Below are 19,934 nucleotides of genomic sequence, written 5' to 3' on the forward strand. Positions count from 1 at the left end.
GTTACATGGGTGTCATACAGGATGAAGAAGGAGGTAGAGTAATGGTGGACTGGTTAGTGAGGTTGTTTAATGTGTGTCTATGGGAGGGTAGAGTGCCTGGGGACTGGAGGAGTGCCTGTATAGTTCTGCTTTACAAGGGAAAATGGGATAAATGATTGTAGTTTCAGAGGGATCAGTTTGTTGAGTGTAGTTGGGAAGGTTTTGAGATGATTAGGAGAGGAACAGAGGGGGTAATTGGTGAGGAATAATGTGGGTTTAGAAAAGGTAAGGATGTTTATTGGGTCTTTATGGATTTGGAAAAGGCTTATGATAGGATAAACAGGAAGACACTGTGTGAGGTTTTGTAGATGTATGGAATTGGGAGAAAGCTATTAACCCCTTCAACACGGGCCGAAATCTCGCAGGCAGCATTAGCTGCCAGACGTGCAATGTTGCGTCATAATACTTGCATTATAAAAAATAATGTTACCGCTGTATTGCTCGTTCTCTTTCACCCGTGAATTTTAATTACCATAGAAAATATGATGAAGCCAGTTTACAGAGTATGGGGGTCACGCAGGTACAACTACAATAAATATAATCAAGACGCCGACATCGGTATCCTCGCGTACCCACTTGCTCCTCATGATGCATACGTAGGCGTCATGAGGAGCAAGTGGATATGTGAGGCTGCCATATCGGCGTCTTGATTATATTTATTGTAGTTGCCCCTGCGTAATGACATACTCTCTAAACTGTCTTCATCACATTTTCTATGGTTATCAAAATTCACGGGTGAAAGAGAGAACGATCGATATAAGCGGTGACTATATTTTATGATGCGAGTATTATTACGACATCGTACGTCTGGCAGCTAATGCTGCCCGCGAGATTTTGGCCCGTACTGAAGAGGTTAAGGGTAGTCAAGAGTTTTTATGATAGATCCAGTGTTAGACTGGGAAATGGAGAGAGTGAATGATTTGAGGTAAAGGTAGGACTGCATCAGGGATGTGTCATGTCACCATGGCTGTTCACTGTGTTTATGTTGAAGTCTACTTCCCACTTCTGACTCCATTTCTAAACCTTGATTAGGTCTGTAGTGATTCACAATCCGTTTCGGTTTTCACTTTCCTCAACAATTTAACATTGTCTGCAAAGAAGCTCATGTAACATTCCACATCTTCATCCATGTTGTTCACATAAAAAGCGAACATTATTGGAACCAGTACTGATCCCTGTGGAACTCTACTAATCACCTCTCAACCTGAACACTTTTCTCTGAGCACTACTCTCATTTTTCTACCATGCAGGAAATCCTCCATCCAGTTTAGTAGGTTCCCTTGTATCTCTCCAATGTTTTCCAGTTTTTTTTTAATAATTTTTTGCTTGGTACTTAGTTGAAGGCTTTTTGTAAGTCTAGGAAAGCACAATCAGCCCAACCATCCCATTCTTGTATTATATCTATTACTCTTGAGTAGAAACGGTTAAATTTGTAGCACATGATCTTCCCTGTCTGAATCCAATTTGTCTCGAATTTGTTATATTGTTTTAATCATCTATTCTTGATCATTTTTTTCACAAATTTTGGCTGCAGTACTTGTAAGGGAGATTGGTGTGTAATCTGTTGGTTCTTCTTTGTTTCCTCCTTTACATATTGGTACAATGTTGGCATTTTTCCAGTCCTTTGGTATTTTTCCTTCTTTGAGTGAGCAACTTATTATGTTGTATATTTTGTTCATTAGTTCTTCTTTACATTCTTTTAGTATCCAACTTGCAATTCCATCAAGGCCATGGGATTTCCTAAAATCAAAGTTTGCTAATTGATCCATTATTTCTTTTTGTGTTATTGTTATTTCCCTCATGGGGGGAAATAGCACTTTACTTCCTTCATCCCAATGCTGTACTCTTTCTCTAGTGATAACCGACATGAAGTGATTGTTCATGAGCTCAGCCATTTTCTAGATCCTCTGTGTATTCTGTATTTCCGTGGCATAGTTTCACTATTTCCTGTTTATTTTTTAGTTTACCATTCACATATCTATAGTATAGTTTGTGTTGATCTTTACATTTTTCTATGATGTCTTTTTCATAGTTTCTTTTTTCCTCTCTGTGCACTTTTACATATTCATTTCTATGGTTGATATATATTTGCCATTTTCCAGTTTTTTTTTATCCTTTCTCCATCTTTTCCAAGCTTTATCTCTTCTATCTTTTGCCTCACTGCATCTTCTGTTGAACCAGCATTTAATGTACACCTTCTCTTGTTTCTGTCTTGTATGTATTTATTCACTCCTTCATTATAGATTTCCATCAAGAGATCAACCATTTCTCTTCCACAGTTGTCTCTTGAATGAAGAATTTTTCCCAATTAGGATTTTGAAAGAATTTCTCAAGTTTCTCAAAGTTCATTTTGTTGTACATTAGTCTTCTTTTCTGTATTTCTCATTTCTCTCCATATATATTTCTTCCTTTGGTTCAACCTCTATTAGTATGTGGTCACTCTTTCCAAATGGTGTCTTGCATTTAATTTTATCCACAATTTCAGGTTCAGTTGTAAATATTAAATCCAGTCTCGATGGTTCTTCATTACTTCTGTGTCTGGAATTTTCATTTACCCATTGTGTCATTGTATGTTCTATGATCATGTCAAGTAATGCATTTCCCCATAGATCCTCTCCGCCCTTCACTGTCATCTCTTCCCAACAGATTTCTTTGCAGTTAAAATCTCCCTTAAGTAGCAAGTTACCTCCATTTTTCAGTATCTCATTTAATGAATGCCTTGTATCATCAGACATTTTTTAATGCTTGCCCTCTTTCCAAGAGCTTGTTTTTGGTGGCACATAAATCACCACAAACTTCCTACTTTTCATGTTGCTGTCTTCAATTTTATCATGATCATTTCCACACTGTTTTTACCCTCTGTAACCTTCGTCATATTCAAGTTTTTCTTGGCCAAGAATATGATTCCTCTGCCCTGTTTCTGTTTGTGTGTGCATGTGTTTGTGTGTGTGTGTGTGCTTAGTGGGCTGTGTTTGTTTGATATGGATCGAAGGGTGGAAGAGCTCAAGGGTTCTTGCAGAGAACTGTGTCTATTATTTTCATTTGTTGCCTTGTGAGAAGAATTTTGGTTTCTGGATACAGGTGATTTACTTGCATTGTTTAGTACAGGCACTTGTTGCTCTTTATGCCTTGTGTTGTTTGTAGATATAATTTTCATTGCAGGGTACCATGCCGTAGATGCATAACGAAGTGTTGTTCTTATGAATTGTTTGTATGCACTGATTATTATTTTTTCCACTGTCTTGGTCCTGTGCCTGCTACTGTTCTGAGTACATTCAGTGTCTTGTTTGTCTTTACTGTCAGATATTTGATATGTGGGGTGAAGGCCATGTGCGTATCAAATGACCCAATAGTATAAGGTTTTGTCCACTGGGAGAGGTCAGCCATTTAATGCAAATGTTGGATGCACCTTTGAGTCACAGTAATCAGTGGCAAGCATTACTGATAACATTTTAGGGGAAGCAGACTTTTTTTTTTTTTTTTTTGTCTCAGCCATACACTACCATAGTTCCAATTTGTTGAGGTAGATTTGTGTGTTCTTTGCTGCTTTTTTATAGTATTAGTATTGCTGGGTTATTGTTAGGTCATTTGCATGGGTAATGACTCTGATGTTGTGCTTTAAGTTGAATGTAAGGAGATAGTTTGTGAATAGGCTAGAATTGGTGATGGTATTGTTCTTAATAGATGGTTGTTCTGTGATGCTGCAATCTGTCGCCTAGGAGGTTTGCCTTTTTTGTCATTATTGTATTTATTGGTGTCTTTGATCTATTTGGACAATATGTGTCAGCACCACCATTTCTATTCTGTCAAGTGGCTTTTTCTCAACTAAACCTTCTATTGCTTGGTAAGTGGTATGTGTAAACAGTATGAGAACAACCCCCCCAACCTGAACAAATTAAACTTCAGCAAAGATTCCATTGTATCGAGGATTATATAGTCTAATTTAACAAAGAAATTATTAAATTTTATTTACAGTGATGTTATGGTAACGGGAGAAGATGAGCATCGAACTCCATATATTCCTCAAGAACGTAAGATTATGATATTAAGAAGACCTGCTGCAAATGAAGAACCTCAGTCTAATGAAGTCACCACAAAGCAGAGGCAGCCTTTTAAAACATTAGAGCAGGTTTGTATGATGTGCTTTGGATTTTCATACAGACAAGTGGATTATCATGAAATACCACAGGAGAGATCACATTCAAACCAGGATATTAGTTGGTGCTGATACAAGTCAGTAACCAGCTAAGGCAGTAAAGTCATATAGTTTGCTTCAAACATTGACCTTGCTCATATGGGATATAATGATCTTTGTGTTAATGTGTCATGGCAAATGGACCGAATTCAAAACACATTTAATCTTGTTTATACTACCTTCTGTATAATTACACAAGGTGATCACTAGTGCTAATGGTCATAATTCACTTGGTCATAAGTCAGTGACTACCAGTATGTGTAGGTTGGGTTTTCTCTCTCTTTGTCTTTCCTTTCTCTCCTCTTTCTCCTCCTCTCTCTCCCCTTCTCTCTCTCTATCTCTCTCTCTCATTCTTTAGTCTGTTGATTGTATTCAGCCAAATTGGGTAGAGTACATTCATGTTACCTCCCAATATGTGGTCTGTTAGTTAATACCCAGGAGTTAAGGGGTGGAGCCTGAGGAGGGTTAAATGGTGGGTTGTCAAATCAATCAATCATTCCCACGAGGTTCACTAAGTGAAAAACCTGCAGCCCCGCAGTGGCTGGCAACAGTCCTCAGAACTTTACAGAGATCTCTCTTGGAAGAAACTTTGAACTGTTGTCTATGTTGTATTAGTGTGACACTATTTCCTTTTACCAGCTCAAGGTTGTAGGTAGAAGGAGAGCAGTCACCAGATGTCAGCTTTCCATGTGTGAAAAAGTATAATACAGCTGAAGTTGATAGAGATCTTAGGCCCAGTCTAGAGTGTCAGCCCCATCAGGGTTGCACCTCATGGAAGTGAAGGAGTTGATAGGTTTTGAAAATGGGCAGCTTTTCTGTCTATCTTGCAACATGAATATTTAGTATGGTTAATGAAAACTTAGTTTCTGAATTGTTGCTTGACAACAGACTACCCTAGATGGCAACCAACATGCAGAAAACAGAGCATGTAGACTTACACTGTTCTTCATATCAGACAACTCCATAAAATCTTGTAAATGGCCATAGGTGGTTTACTGGTTATTCCAGGTCTTCTGCTAGAGAGAACCAAGACAATTGATTAGTTATCTTATTTTGTGTGAAAGTAGTGCCTCAGTGTATAGACACACTTTGACTCTGTTTCACAATTATCTGTCACAGAGAAAAGCTGAATATGCTGAGGCCCGTTTACGCATCCTTGGTGACACAGGAAAATCAGAAGAGGGAAAACCCCGACCTATCCAGCAGAAATCTTTGGAGCAAGTATGTATTTACATTATTGTAATATACAGTATTGGAGTCATGGTCATTGGTTCCTACCTCTTTTTTCCAGTCATCAAATTATGCTTTAAATTTATTAAAGTCATCTACTTAGGCCAGGGTAGTTTGTGGAAGGTATTCAAAAGGACTTTAATGGATTATGTAGTGGTGCCCAAAAGGAGGATTGGAAGAGTTCTGGGCATGAATGTTTATAGGGGAAAGAGCAGTGGAATTTCAGATCATTTGGTGGAAGGGAGATTGAGTGGATGTTTAGTGGAAAAGAAAGAGAAAGGATAGAGGCAGAGAGGAGTGAATTGAGTGAGAATGGGAAAGAGGAAAAATACCAGGTGAAGTTGAGAGAAGTCTGGAATGTTGATAAAATTAGTGTGTCAGTTGTTGCCGGAGTTTCACTGAAAGGTAAACCAGCTGTCCCACAGTGGCTAGCAATGGTCCAAGGGACTAAGAATCTTTGGACTCTTCTCAGTGTTTATTAGTGTAAGACTGTTTTCATATCACCAGCTGTAGTAAGGGGAAGGGAGCAATTGGCAATTTTCAGCTTCCCATGTCTGAAAAAGTGTAAGAAATAAGTTGAAATTGATTAAGATATCCTTGGCCCAGCCCAGAGACTGTCAACTCCTCAGGACTGCACCTTTTGATGGAGGTGAGGGGATTGATGGATATTAAAAATAGGCAGCTTCACTGTCTGTCTTGCAGGACCACCACATGCAAGTACCTGTCCCATGTAGTGAAAAGGGAAGGAAAGTAGTAGATGAAGAATGGATGTGTTTCAAGTGATGTGATATAGTTTAACGTCACAAACTCCCCCCCATCGGAAGGCTAGGACGGTGCTCCTCACAGAGGACTTTGTAGCATGGAATTTAATGTACCATGCCCTTGGTTCAGAGTAGGAAGTAATAATGTATGCTTAAATGATGTGTGGGATGAGAAAGACGGGAGAGAAGAGAAGGAAAGACGGTGAAGGGTGAAATAAAGGCCAGGGCAGTGGTGGAAGAAATTTTACATGCATACATATGAAAAATTGTTGCAAAGAAATGAGGAAGCATATTAGAGGTATAGAGTCAAGATATTTACCATTTGTCAGTTTTCCTTATGTGAAAGGGAGTTGAAGGAGTTATAGTTGATGGAATGAAATCTTGACCCCCGTCCAGAAACTGAGTGTCCCTTAAGGCTGCACCTCCAAATTGAGGCGAGTAGTGATGGGTTTTGAAAACAGGCATCAGGGGGATAATTCTGATGTCTGTCTCACTGAACCTTTACTTGCAGGTACCCGTTGTTACCCCCCCCCCCTCTTTTTCTTTCTTTCTTTCTCTCCTTTTCCTTCTTCTTTTTCTTCTTCCTCTTCTTCTTCCTATTCATCTTCAGGAAAATATGACCTTAATGTTAGGTTGATTTTGCCATTCGTTTTCAGCGAGAGGCAGATTATGCAGCAGCAAGACTTCGTATAATGGGTAATTCCAAGTCTCTTGAAGAAACTTCAACACGGTAAGACAGACTTGAATTTTTAAAAAACTATTATTTAAGTATTGTATAATAAAAATACTTATAGTAGCAAATATGCTAATGGAATTGGATGTTAAATTGTTGCCCTAGGTTTCACTTACTGAAAGAGAAATTGTGTTGGTGTTTAAGTGACATATGGGCCCACCCAGAGGCTGCTGGATGTTTTCTGGAAGCTATGGGTCCTCTGCAAGACAGACTAGGGATAATGGATTGGTTGATTGATCTCTTATTTGAAATATGTAGACCCACAGTAGCAAGCAGTTCTTTGGGCCACCCATAGATCTCAAAATATTGGACTGTTCTTTAATCTATCAATCTGTTGCCATGCTCTCTTTTACAGTAGCCCTGCAGCCCTGTAAAATCTAACTGTAGCCACCAGACTAGCCCATAGTTCACTCATTGAAGTGGTTTTGTACCAAGTGAAGAGCATTGTTTTGGATGATAGGTTACATATATCCTAGATCATGTTCCTCACATAACCTAGATCATGTTCCTCCTTTCTTTTATTCATTACTCATATAACTCCATAAAACATTGACATTTGGAACCTGCTTGAGACAATACTGCAGTGGAGTAAAAATCAGTCATTTCAATCCATTGCCCCTGGTCTCTCTTCCGGAAGACCTGCAGCTTTCACATAACTGGTAACATCCTCAGGGTGGGACCATAAGTCATTCAGGGAAGATATATTGTCGTTTATGAAAGATTGTGTAGGGAGAAGTGAGCCCAAAAAGAATCATTACAACAACAGCTTCAAGATTGTCCATCGGTGCTAGATAATTTTGGAATGGTGCTAGTTGTGTTTAAAAAAATGGGAAGGGAGTTGTGTACCTTGAGTGACCAAAATGGAGTAATCTTTGTATAATCTAGTACTGATTACTCAAAAATGGAAGAAAAAATAGTGAATTAAAGAAAAACGAACTGGCAAAGAGATGTCTATGTAAGTAGGGTGGAATCACCACTGGGGGTAATTCCCAAAAGGACATGTTTGAATGAAACCCCGAAATTTTACCAAAGGTTTGAGTGTCTCTCATTTTCTGGTTTTGCAAGAGAAGGTGGAATTTGGGTAAACAGAAATGGATAGAGAGCCTAGGTACAAAAATATTGTGAGAAACAGGGAGATCAGTGATTAGTTATATGAAATAATTGAACTGAAAAGTGAGCACAGAGAGATGTGTAGAGAAATAGCTCAACTAAAAAATGTAAATGAAGAGGCCAAGAGGGAGTTTGACAAACTGAAAAAGGAACTGAATATGATCAAGGGAGAGAATGAAAAATGAGGATAAACTAAAACAAGGCCTTAAAAAAAGAAGTGAAGGAGCAAATACAGGTAGTGACTGAGAAAGTGGAAGAGACAATCAAAGAAACTGATCCCCCAAGAGATAAAGAAACAATGGAAACTGGAACACGAAAATCAAAAATTATCTTTCAAAGAAATAGTAGTGCAACAAGTGAAGGAAAATGCCAATGAAATGGTGATTAAAGTAATTAAGGAAAAAGGAAATTTGGTCAGGGACACAGTGGATAAAAACAAGTGCATATTAGTTTATGATATTAACCTCTTCACTCCGGGGCACATCGCACGTCTGGCAGCATTAGCTGCCCAACGTACGATGTTGCGTCATAATAATCGCATTGTAAAAAATAAAGTCAGTGCTCAATCGTTCATTCTCTTTCACCCGTGTATTTTGAGAACCATAGAAAATATGATGAAGCCAGTTTAGAGAGAATGAAAGTTACGTAGGGACGACTACAATAAATATAATCAAGATGGCAACGTTGGCATCATCGAGTACCCACTTGCTCCTCTTGCTGCCTATGTAGGCGTCACCGTATGGAAGTGGTTAAAGAGAAACATGATGTGCCTAGATATCAGAGAGAAAAAGAGGAGAAAGAGATTGCTAAAGCAATTCTGAAGGAGGGACAGGATATGGGCAAAGAAATTGAGGAATTGTATAGAATGGGAATTACTCAAAAGAAAAACAATATTGGCTATTAAAAATAAAACTTAGGTCTCAAATGATAGCAGAAGTACTATCTAGAACAACAAAGCTAGCAAATAGTGAACATTACAAAAATGTATGGATAAAAGAAAGATGAGCGATGAAGAAAAAGAGAAAGAAAAGGAGCTTAGAAATTAAATAAATGATAAAAGAACGGAAACTGAAAAGATTTTTTTTTTTAGTTGGACCTGAGGCTGAGAAAATTGTTTATGAAACAAAAAATGAACCAGAAAAGGATGAGAAGGGAAAAAAATAAAAATAGCTTACACCAACATAAATGGCATGACTACCTGGCATTAGAATAACCAGACGTAATAGGATTTATAGAAACGAAATTAAAAAAAAGTCCTCTACCACCAAACAATGTGAGACAAGGTCTATACAACCATTGGATGAAAAATAGGAAAAAAAGGGTGGAGTAGTAATATTTTTGACTAAGAAAGGCTTAAATGTGATCAAGATAACAGAATGAAAAAAATAATAATTGATTATGGTGAAAGTTGAAAACAGTGACATGAAAAGTAGAAAATTTGTAGTAATCTATGTACCCCCCAAAACAAAGTCTTGGACATAGAATGATCATTCTAAAATGTTGGAAGACACAAAGAATGAACTAACTGATTTACTGAAAGAAGGAAATATAATAATCATGGGTGATTTTAATTCAGAAGAGATATGTTGGGAAGAAATGACAGTGAAGGGTGGAGAAGACCTCTGGGGAAACATACTACTGGATATGACCATTGAATACACAATGACTCAGTGGGTAAAGGAAAATACCAGATACAGAAACAATGAGGAACCATCAAGACTAGATTTAATACTTATGTCAGAACCTGAAATTGTGGACAGAATTGATTACAAAACCCCAATTAGGAAGAGTGATTATATACTAATAAAATTTGAACTAAAAGAGCAAATGGATTTGAGAAGAAATGAGAAACATAGAAAAGGAAGGATATTGTACAGCAAAACTGATTTTAAGAAACTCTGAAAATTCTTTCAAAACGCAAATTGGGAAAACTTCTTAACCCCTTCCATACGGTGCCGCACACGTAGGCGTCATGGACTTAGATCTCGGTGGCAGCAGCCAATGCCAGCCGTACGACGTGTCGTAATAATACTCGCATCATAAAATATAGTCACCGCTTATATCGATCGTTCTCTCTTCACCCGTGAATTTTGATGACCATAGAAAATGCGATTACAAAAGAATTAGAAAGAATGTCATTATGGAGGGGCGACTACAATAAATATAATCAAGACGCCGATATGGCAGCCTCGCGAATACACTCGCTCCCCATGACGCCTACGTGTGCGGCACCGTATGGAAGGGGTTAAATGAAGAAACAAAGATGGAAGAAAAATGGAATATACTAAAAGAAATTTACAATAAGGGAATAAACAAATATGTACCAAAACAGAAGCAAGAGAGGGTATACATAAAGCACTGGTACAACAAAAAATGTAATGAGGCTAAGGATAGAAGAGACAAAGCAGGGAAAAGATGAAAAAAAATGAGTACCCGGTAAATGGTAAACATATCAAACTAAGAAATTATTATATAAAAATACGCAGAAATGGAAAGAGAAACTATGAAAAAGACATAATAGAAAAATGCAAGGAAGAAACTAAACTATTTTACAGGTATGTAAATGGTAAACAAAAAACAAACAAGAAATAGCAAGACTGCGCCAAGGGAATTACTAACATAAAGAAGTAGAAATGGCTGAAATTATGAACAAACATTTCAAAACGGCATTCACAATTGAAAGTTTACAAAACTTTGAGGAAATAGAGAAAGATACCCCCAATAAAGGAAATAACTGTGACACAAGAAATCAGAGACCAAATAAAAAAAACATTGATTTCAGAAAATCACATGGTCTGGATGGAATTGCAAATTGGATATCAAAAGAATGCATAGATGAGTTGATCGAAAAAGTATACAAGATAAATATTCCAATAAGGAAAGGAACCACAGGACTGGAAAAATGCAAATACTGTACCAATATATAAAGGAGGGAACAAGGAAAATCCAACTAACTACAGACCAGTCTCCCTTACAAGCACAATAACAAATATATGTGAAAAAGTTATCAAAATTATATGGGTTGAACATCTGGAAGAAAAAATATACTGAATCCAAAACAATTTGGATTTTGACAAGGAAGATCATGTACAACAAACTTGATCTGCTTCTATTCGAGACTAATAGAAATAATACAAGAAAGGTATGGATGGGCAGACTGTGCTTTTCTAGATCTAAAAAAAATTTTTTTTTATAAAGTACCATACCAAAAACTAATAAGAAAAATGGAATCAAGAGGTGGCATTAAAAGAAAATTATTGGAATGGGTGGAAGACTTCTTGACTGGGAGGAAAATGAGGGTAGTAATTAGAGACAAATACTCAACCTGGGAAGAAATGATAAGTGGTGTCCTGCAAGGTTTGATATTGGCTCCAATCATGTTTGCCATATATATAAATGACATGGACGAAGGTGTGGAATATTATATGAACTTTGCACAAAAATACTAAAGAAAGTAAGTACAGAGGAAGATTGTGAATCAGTACAGATAGACCTAGATAAAATCTTGAAATGAAGTCAAAAGTGGGAAGTGAACTTTAACATCAAGAAGTGTAGTATAATGGAGTTTAGAAAAACTGAAAATAGAATAACGAGAAATTATAAAATTGGTGAAGTAAAAAAAGTAAGCTCAGAAAGGGACCTAGGATGGTTGTATATGGATGATGTTGTGATTGCATGAGGTGGAATGGGCAGGGGGATGGGGGGTGAGGTAGTATGTGTGAGCAAAATTTGACACAGCCCAAAGGGATTTCTTCCCGTCCTCTCCTTTTGTGCAATGGGGGGACGGAGAGGGGGGGGGGTCGCCGATTTAATGAAGCGGCCTTGCTGTGGATGTGCTGTGTCTTGCGACACTGCTTCTGACCCAGGGCAGTGGACAAGGTGCAGGGATGACCCGTCATCCAGGAGGTGCTCAGATAAGAGGGAGGGTGGAGGGGTGTGGAGTGTATTCAGGGATGGAATGGGTGGAAATGATTTTATGCCTTTCCCTTTTTGGCTACCTCCCTTGTAAGGGGGAAAAAGCCTTGGTATATGTATGTATTTATGTATGTATGTTTAGTAGTTGTGTTTTTGTTGCATCTTGTAAAAATCAGTGGAGAGATTCTCCACAAACTTGTCATCAAAAATCCACATTTTCCACAAATATGTAGTTCCAACAAGCAGTTTTACTACCTGAATTCTCTTTTTGTGCTAGCAAGGGTCACCAATTTCTTAGTTCACAACCAACCTAAGGGCTAGGTTAATTGCAATACAGAAAGAGAAAATTATATATATATATATATATATATATATATATATATATATATTACACACAGGAACCCACAGTCGGAGAAAGAATAAACTTCGAATAAAGAAAAATCCTATATTTTGGCTATCAACTGTAGCCCTCTTCAGGAAAGTACATAAGATAGAGAACAGAGGGGACTTATAAACTACAGTAAGAAGAGATGTGGACAGTTGACCTCACTCAAGCGCGGGGCAAACTGGGGTGGCGGAGGAGGGAGGAGGTGAGGAGAGGGGAGGATGTAGTGTCCGCATCAACTTGGCTACTGCTGCGCATGAGATAATGTCAGGTGTCCACTGCCCTTTAGAAATATTAATATTAGGGCATTCCTCAATTAATGCTGATTCGACTATTTTCCTCCTGAAACCGCAGTGGGACTTGAACACTAATCTGGCCTTACCCCAGTCGAAAGAATGATTCTTATTTTTGACATGAAGAAATACAGCCGAATTTTCTTGCCCATACCTAATTGACCTTTTATGTTCTGCCAATCTAGTGTTCAGGTCTCTCCCGGTTTGACCCAAGTAAACCAAATCACAATCTTTGCAGGGCAAACAATAAACACCAGGTGACTCAACTTCCTTCGGTTTTTGTTGAACGTTCACAATTTGCTTACGCACGGTGTTAGGATAGTGATAGGCAATAGTGAGACGTTCATGAGGAAACAATTTAGTAGAAGAACTGATGGTATTATTAGATGGAATTTTTAAAATGTCCTTAAAGGAGCGGTGAAAACTTGAGGGGACGGAAGTTTTGAGGGGAAAACAGTTGATAGCCGAAATATAGGATTTTTCTTTATTCGAAGTTTATTCTTTCTCCGACTGTGGGTTCCTGTGTGTAATTTACAAATGTGCTACTACATTTCTGTTTAGAAATATATATATATATATATATATATATATATATATATATATATATATATATATATATATATATATATATATATACAGTGTGCCCTTGAGCAGTTTGCATGAGTAGTTCAGAGAATTGTCAGGAAGGTTAATCAAAACTCTTCGTTAAATTTATTGATTATATATATAGATAAAAATGCATTCAAAGTATATGGGACATAGAAATCTACACAAGTAAAATAATACAATGCATAGAGTCTGTAATTACATAAAGATTTTAAAGGTCATCAAACCATCAAAATTATTACATTTTTCACATGTTTACACAGGACCTGAAGATGTGGACTGCTGAGTCTTATTTAAGCTTGATAGAAGATGCTCCAATGTAAAATCATCTGGAACAAATCTATGATGCTTTTCTCAGAAAAATAGGTAGTTTAGAAGCCAGATGCACAATGACCTCTGGTAGTAGGGAATTCTTCTGGTTGTTGAGGAACAATTTGGAGATTGGTTGTTGGTGTTCCATAGTGGAGAAATACCAGAAAGCAAGACAGAATGTGCAGAGCCTTAGTTTTTGTTTAGTAGTTGTTAAGAAGATATTCAAAATAATTCGGATGGCAAAGGCTTGTACTTTGCGTGGAGATTACCATTCACGGGTTTTAGTAAATGAATAGTAATTGAAAAGGTCCAAAAGACATGTTTAGTTGAGTTGTCATAACGACAGTGTAAAGAAATTCTACGTAGTTTTCAGATGAACCATGGGAATCAGCTTCTCAGTTTGTCTATACTTCTGCTTGTGTCTTCTATTAGCTTTCTCTTGTCTCTTCTCTCTGTTCTCTTATATGATGAAAAATAACTTGATGCAGCCTTAAGGGATTTCTTCCTGTCTTCTCTTTTTCTGCATAAGGGGATGGGGAGGGGTGTTGCCAATTTAATGAAGCAGCCTTGCTGTGGATGTGCTGTGTCTTCCAAAACTGTTTCTGACCCAGGGCAGTGGGTAATATGCAGGGATGACCAGTCATCCAGGAGGAGCCAAGATAAGAGGAAGGGAGAGGGGTGAATGGGAGTGGAGTATGTGGGGAAGGAATGGGTGGGAGTGGATTTTATGCCTTTGTTTTTTTGGCTACTTCCTCTGTAAGGGGGAAAGCCTTTGGTATATATAAGTATTTTTTTCTTCTTCTCCTCCTCCTCCTCCTCCTCCTCCTCCTCCTCGCTGCCCTTGATGGGCAAAATGCAAGGATGACCTCCCATCAAGGAGCCAAAATGAGTGAGGGAGTGGTGGAATGGGTGGGAATGGAATTACATATTTTGATTTTGGCTACCTACTTAATAAGAGGGAAAAAGCCCTATGTATATGTATTTATGTATTAATTTTTTTTCTCATCTTCTCCATGTGTCAGATATCACATTTGAATGTTCAATATTATCATTACACTTAATTGTCTATATATTTAATTTTAGGGTGGGAATGGTTGTATGCCTTTTTCTTTTTGGCTACCTCCCTTGTAAGGGGGAAAAAGCCTTTGGTATATGTATGTATGTACATACATACATATACCAAGGCTTTTTCCCCCTTACAAGGGAGGTAGCCAAAAAGAAAAAGGCATAAAAAAATGTATGTATGTATGTATGTATATTTAATTTTTCATGTATTAGCTTGACAGTCTCTTCTCTTTTCAGACCACTTGTTTCCAAAGTGGCTTCCGGCACAGAAGATGTAACAATTACCAGAACTCCGCGGGGTCCTGATGGAACTATGGGTTTTAGTCAGAAAGGAAATAGGTAGCACAGGAACAATAGAAAATATTAAGTATTCACAATTATTTAAAGAGTAACACAGTATTTGTGGAGGAGGTGACGTGATTGAAAATCTTGGATCTGCTTTACTGTAATGATTTAGAAGGCTTAGTCTAGCTACCTTCTCAAGTGTTACTGCCACTCTTCAATTTTTACTGTTCTTTCAAGGTGACTAAATAAGAGACGAAATCATTTATTTTGTATTGGAATTACAAAAATGGTTTAAAGTGAGATCACTAGAGAGCTTGATCTAAAGCCACATTGTACATTTCTTCACTGTATGTCTTCAAGTATTTATAGTTAACATGACAGTTTTGTCTCTCGTCTTTCATACTTGGTCATTTAAGTGAAATTTAGGAAAAAATATATCTTAACCTAAGAAAAAGCAGCCAATTGTATATACACACATTTCCTTTGTTTGATTTGTAATTTTATTTCATACGTTGCCTTTATAATAATTGTTTTTATCACAACCATCCCACCTACCCGTTGTAACATCAAGTTATTCTTCTTTTTTTATTAATTTGATGATTATTATTAATATTATTATTACTATTAGTAGTAGTAGTAGTAATTATTATTATAATAGTTACTATTATTTCATTTCTTATGACCTAATTTTTTAACGAGTCATCACAGAGTAATGAACAAGTTACCTCATACGACTTGTCATTGTTAAAGCCCAAATTTTATGAATGGGATGGTTCAAGGGAGTTCCTTTAATTACCCCTTTTTCACCTTAGCTGTCTTATCATAACATTGAATCCCATCCTTTCCCTTGTAACATAATTTGAACCTGGTATTTAGTATAATCTTGATTTTATTATGATAATTTCACCCAAGTATTGTAACAAGACTTTGTGACCTCTTAAGATTGTCCAGTTCTGATTCACCCTTCTTAACCTGTTCTTACATTACCTCATTTCACCTCACATTGCCTAATGTCATTTCAGTAGAATACAGGCCAGCCTAACATCAAATAAGTTATTCTGGAAGTGCCCACCTAGCACATGCAGGCATTTATTATACCATATCCAAGCTTATGCCATCATGGCCCATATCAACTCTGTATATTTGAATCACTTGATACAATATGTCACCTCTGAACTCTCTACTTTCTTTGAGGAGTTTATATTTGCCATAGAATATTCTTCATTGGCTGTATTTATACAAATAAAAGTAGCAGTGAGCTATTGAAGTTGAGGTTCCAGCACGGCTTGCCAAAATCCGTTAAGTTGTGCTGTACATGGCTCAATATTTGATTGATATCTGCATCAGCTCTTTAAGGATAAAATTGCATTTTTTGCTTTACAGTGAGAGTATATGTTCTTTATATTGAGTGGGCATAATCATGGATGTAAATACTAGCTGTATATATGACAAATTCATTTGATAAATCTTCTCATACATGCACATGTTAACCTATACACATCCCATGTAAACATAAGAATATTGTTATACACACTCAAAGTAGCATGTTAGTATTTACATACTTCTGCAACTCTAATTGCATATGGGCACACATCAAATAGAAAATACTCCCATGGTTATATATATGGATATCAGTGAAAGACATTATTACAGTAATGTAAATGTTCAAATATTATCATAGTTTCCTGTAATAGGAAAATTGCAGAAATGTAACAACAAATCATTTCAAGGGGATTGTGAACAAATGGTCAGAATGCATTTCAAGTATCCATGAAATTTGAATCAAAGTTTTTAGATCATAAAATTGAAAAAGCCAGTGTAGTACAAATGTTCGTACTTATGATTGTCATTCTTTTCGGATTACATAAAGTAAGTATTCATTGCCAAATTTAAGGACTAATTAAGCCAAATAATGTGGAAATCATTACTGTTAGTACCAGCACATAGTGACATTGGCCAAGTAATGATTCAATCAAATGTTAAAAGTGAAAAAAAAAAAAAAAAGTGTTGTACATTAGGATAATCACGTGACACTAATGCAACCACATGATATACTACACATGTCAATATTAACACTGCCAGTCAACTCTGATACTGTCTAACACATTTTGACTTTTAAATAGTATAATATAACTACTTGTACTCTAAATTGCTTTGTATGAATGGAAATAGCAGACTGCAGGAAATATTTATTGAGATGTGTGACAGAAAAATTTAGAAGTACTGGAAGTATAATTTGACAGTGATTGACATTTTTAAAGGAAGTAACCATAGAATGCTCTGACTGACCTCTGGTGGTATTCTTAGTGATAACTGGAGACTGTTGAGGTGTTCGGGTAGAATAAAGAATTCTCTCTATTTTAGATACTGTAGGCTTTATTTTGTTTATTTTTTTCCCTTTTTTTCTTTTGGATGGTATTTGAATACAAACCTAAAAGATATACCATGCTTTTCTTGGCTTCTCAGGTGTTCATTTATATTTCTTGGTGATGTTTTAAGGAGTTTTTGAAGATTTATTTGCTGTTCCATGTAAGATACCTTATTTTATAGATAGCACTTCTAATGTTTTATTCAAAGTTAAGTTGTCCTGTTGAATATGTGCCTCTGCTATCTATTCACCTTTTGAATTTTTTGCCATGACCTAGTGGCTTGTAAAATGTATATCAACACTTGTTTTCCATGAACAAAATAATATAAAGATATTTGATATATTTTATTGCAAAATATTAACAAGCTTTTTCCCTCTCCAATCTTCTAATGGGTAATTGTTGCTTTTATAACACTAGAAAGGTGTAAATGTAATTCCATTAAAACTAGCGGAGACAGTTATCTGCAAATGATAACAGTTGCACCTGTTAAACCTCATTTATAAGAAACAAGTGATGGGCAATAGTGCACCACATTAATCTCGTATGGCTTGCTAGCATAGTGGTTAGCATCTCTGCCAGCCAGTTTGCAGAACTGACATTGAGACCTGCTTAGGGTTTGAGAATTATGACAATACTAAAGCTACTACTGTCTCCCAAGAGGTGTGTGTGTGGTGGGATTCACCATGGCCCTGGTGTATGGTCAGAGTGTTACCTATAAATTGTGCCATGCAAGCCATGAAACTTATCCAGGAGGGTAATAGTGATCATGAATCTAACATGTGATCCAAAACCATGGTGAACTGGAACTGAGATAGCACCCTGCTTTGCTCAAAAAGGCATCAGAATACCAGAGATATGGTCTCATTTGAGCAAAGAAATAGGGTGTGTGTATGGTGTGATTCACCATGGTCTTGGTATGTGTAGGGGCATGGCATCGTTACCCATAGAACAGGTCATACAAGTTATGAAGCTCTCATCCAAAAGGTTGATTAATAGCTGTTGATCATTAGTCCTGCATGTGATCTAAAACCATGATGGGTCACCCATTCATAATAGTGAAAGGATCATGAAGTTAGAGGTCTTACTGAAACGTATACTTAAAGAAGGAAATAAAAAAGTGAGAGAATACAAAGAGCAGCAAGCAAAATGGTCTCCAATTTAACTGACAAACCATATAGGGAAAGATTAGCAAAATTAGACATGCACATACTAGATGAAAGGAGAGAGAGGGGTGACATGATTGATGTGTTTAGATTAATGAAAGGAGTGGACAAAATAGACAGAGAAGGTGTGGTGTCTTAGTTTTGGACAAAAGGGCAACAAAAAGGATATCAAGAAGCCATTTTCCACTTAGGTACTAAATCAGTTTATGGAGTAGCTGAGAAGAGGAAATAATCTACTAAAATTTTTATTTTATAGTTTCTGTGCTGGGTTATAATTATCAGGTTGTCTGTGTGAATGTATTGGTGTTAATATCTGGATCTGGGGTTGGGAGATTGTTTGTGAAGAGATTGAATAGCTCCTTGTGGGACTGCATTGTATCATTTTTGTCCCACAAATTTAATTATTTTGGGTTACTTTGCTCTTCCTTCTAAGAAATTGGCCATTTCTTGTCATTATTTGGACAGTATGTCTGGGATGTGTCTTGCTGCATTGCTCTGGACCCATGACAATAGGCAAGATGCAGAGATGACCCAGCATCCATGAGGAGCCGAGATGAGAGGGAGGGAGGAAGGGATGGTGGATGGGAGTGGGTGTGGAATTATGCCTTTTGACTTTAGCTGCCTCTCTGGTAAGGGGGGGAAAAGCCCTTGGTATATGCATGTATATCTAGGGTGTAAGGGAGGAAGAAATGAGAAGTTTAAATGTATTTGAGAAATAAGGTGGGGGTTATAAGGACGGATAGAGTGAGAAAAGAAGAAGTGAGGTGGAGAGTGGGGATGGAAAGGGAGTTATCAGATAAGGTTGATCGAAAAATTCTTGTATGATTTGGATAACTAGCAAAAATAGTGTGAAAGGCAGTGGTGGATGGGGTGAACAGGAGGGGAAGACTAAGAATGGGATGGTGCTGTTTTGTTATGCGATCTCATTTATGGCGTGATCTCAAAAATTAGGATTTTGCTTTGGTATGTGATCCTAACCTAACACAATACAACACAACACTCATTTCTTGCTTATTTGTTAGTTAGTTTTTTTTTTTTTTTTTTTTTTTTTTTCATACCAAAGCAAAATCCTAATTTTTGAGATCACACCATAAATGAGATCACATAGCAAAACAGCAAAAAAGATATGAACACAGATTGCTACTATCAGGTGAGATCGCATACCAAAACAAAAGCATGACTTTGAGATCGCATACCAAAGCAGCACCGAATGAGATTAATAGATGGGGCGAAGAGTTCCTTGGATAAGAGGGGCATCTGTTGAGCAGGGAAGGGAGAGGGCAAGGGATAGGTGTGAACGGGGAAGGGTTGTGAATGGATGATAAATAGATGCAGCCTGAAGGGATTTTTCCAAGTACAGTGTACTACCTCTCATTAATGGACGTTAATTAGCTCTTTGTGATGTTTTTGGTGCTGCTGTTTAGTGCTATGCAATCATTATGCCACCCAAAAACCACTCCAAATCAACGGATT

General features: G+C 37.1%; 1 protein-coding gene across 2 annotated transcripts in view; it reads left to right on the forward strand.

Annotated features, from left to right (window-relative positions):
• LOC143036852 (SUZ RNA-binding domain-containing) overlaps positions 1–19,510 on the forward strand; it is a 40,179-nt gene extending 20,669 nt beyond the window's left edge. The window contains exons 3-6 of one of the 2 annotated variants that reach the window (XM_076204708.1): positions 4,015–4,168; positions 5,354–5,455; positions 6,882–6,955; positions 14,882–19,510. In XM_076204708.1, the coding sequence (XP_076060823.1) occupies positions 4,015–4,168; positions 5,354–5,455; positions 6,882–6,955; positions 14,882–14,987 (436 nt within the window). In that variant the 3' untranslated portion in view covers positions 14,988–19,510. The remainder of the gene's footprint in view (positions 1–4,014; positions 4,169–5,353; positions 5,456–6,881; positions 6,956–14,881) is intronic. The other variant, XM_076204714.1, reaches the window with a different exon arrangement.
• Positions 19,511–19,934: the final 424 nt, after the last annotated feature.

This window comes from Oratosquilla oratoria, chromosome 2, assembly GCF_046742065.1.
Source record: "Oratosquilla oratoria isolate Oo_2021 chromosome 2, ASM4674206v1, whole genome shotgun sequence".
In the NCBI taxonomy this organism is placed as follows: Eukaryota; Metazoa; Arthropoda; class Malacostraca; order Stomatopoda; family Squillidae; genus Oratosquilla; species Oratosquilla oratoria.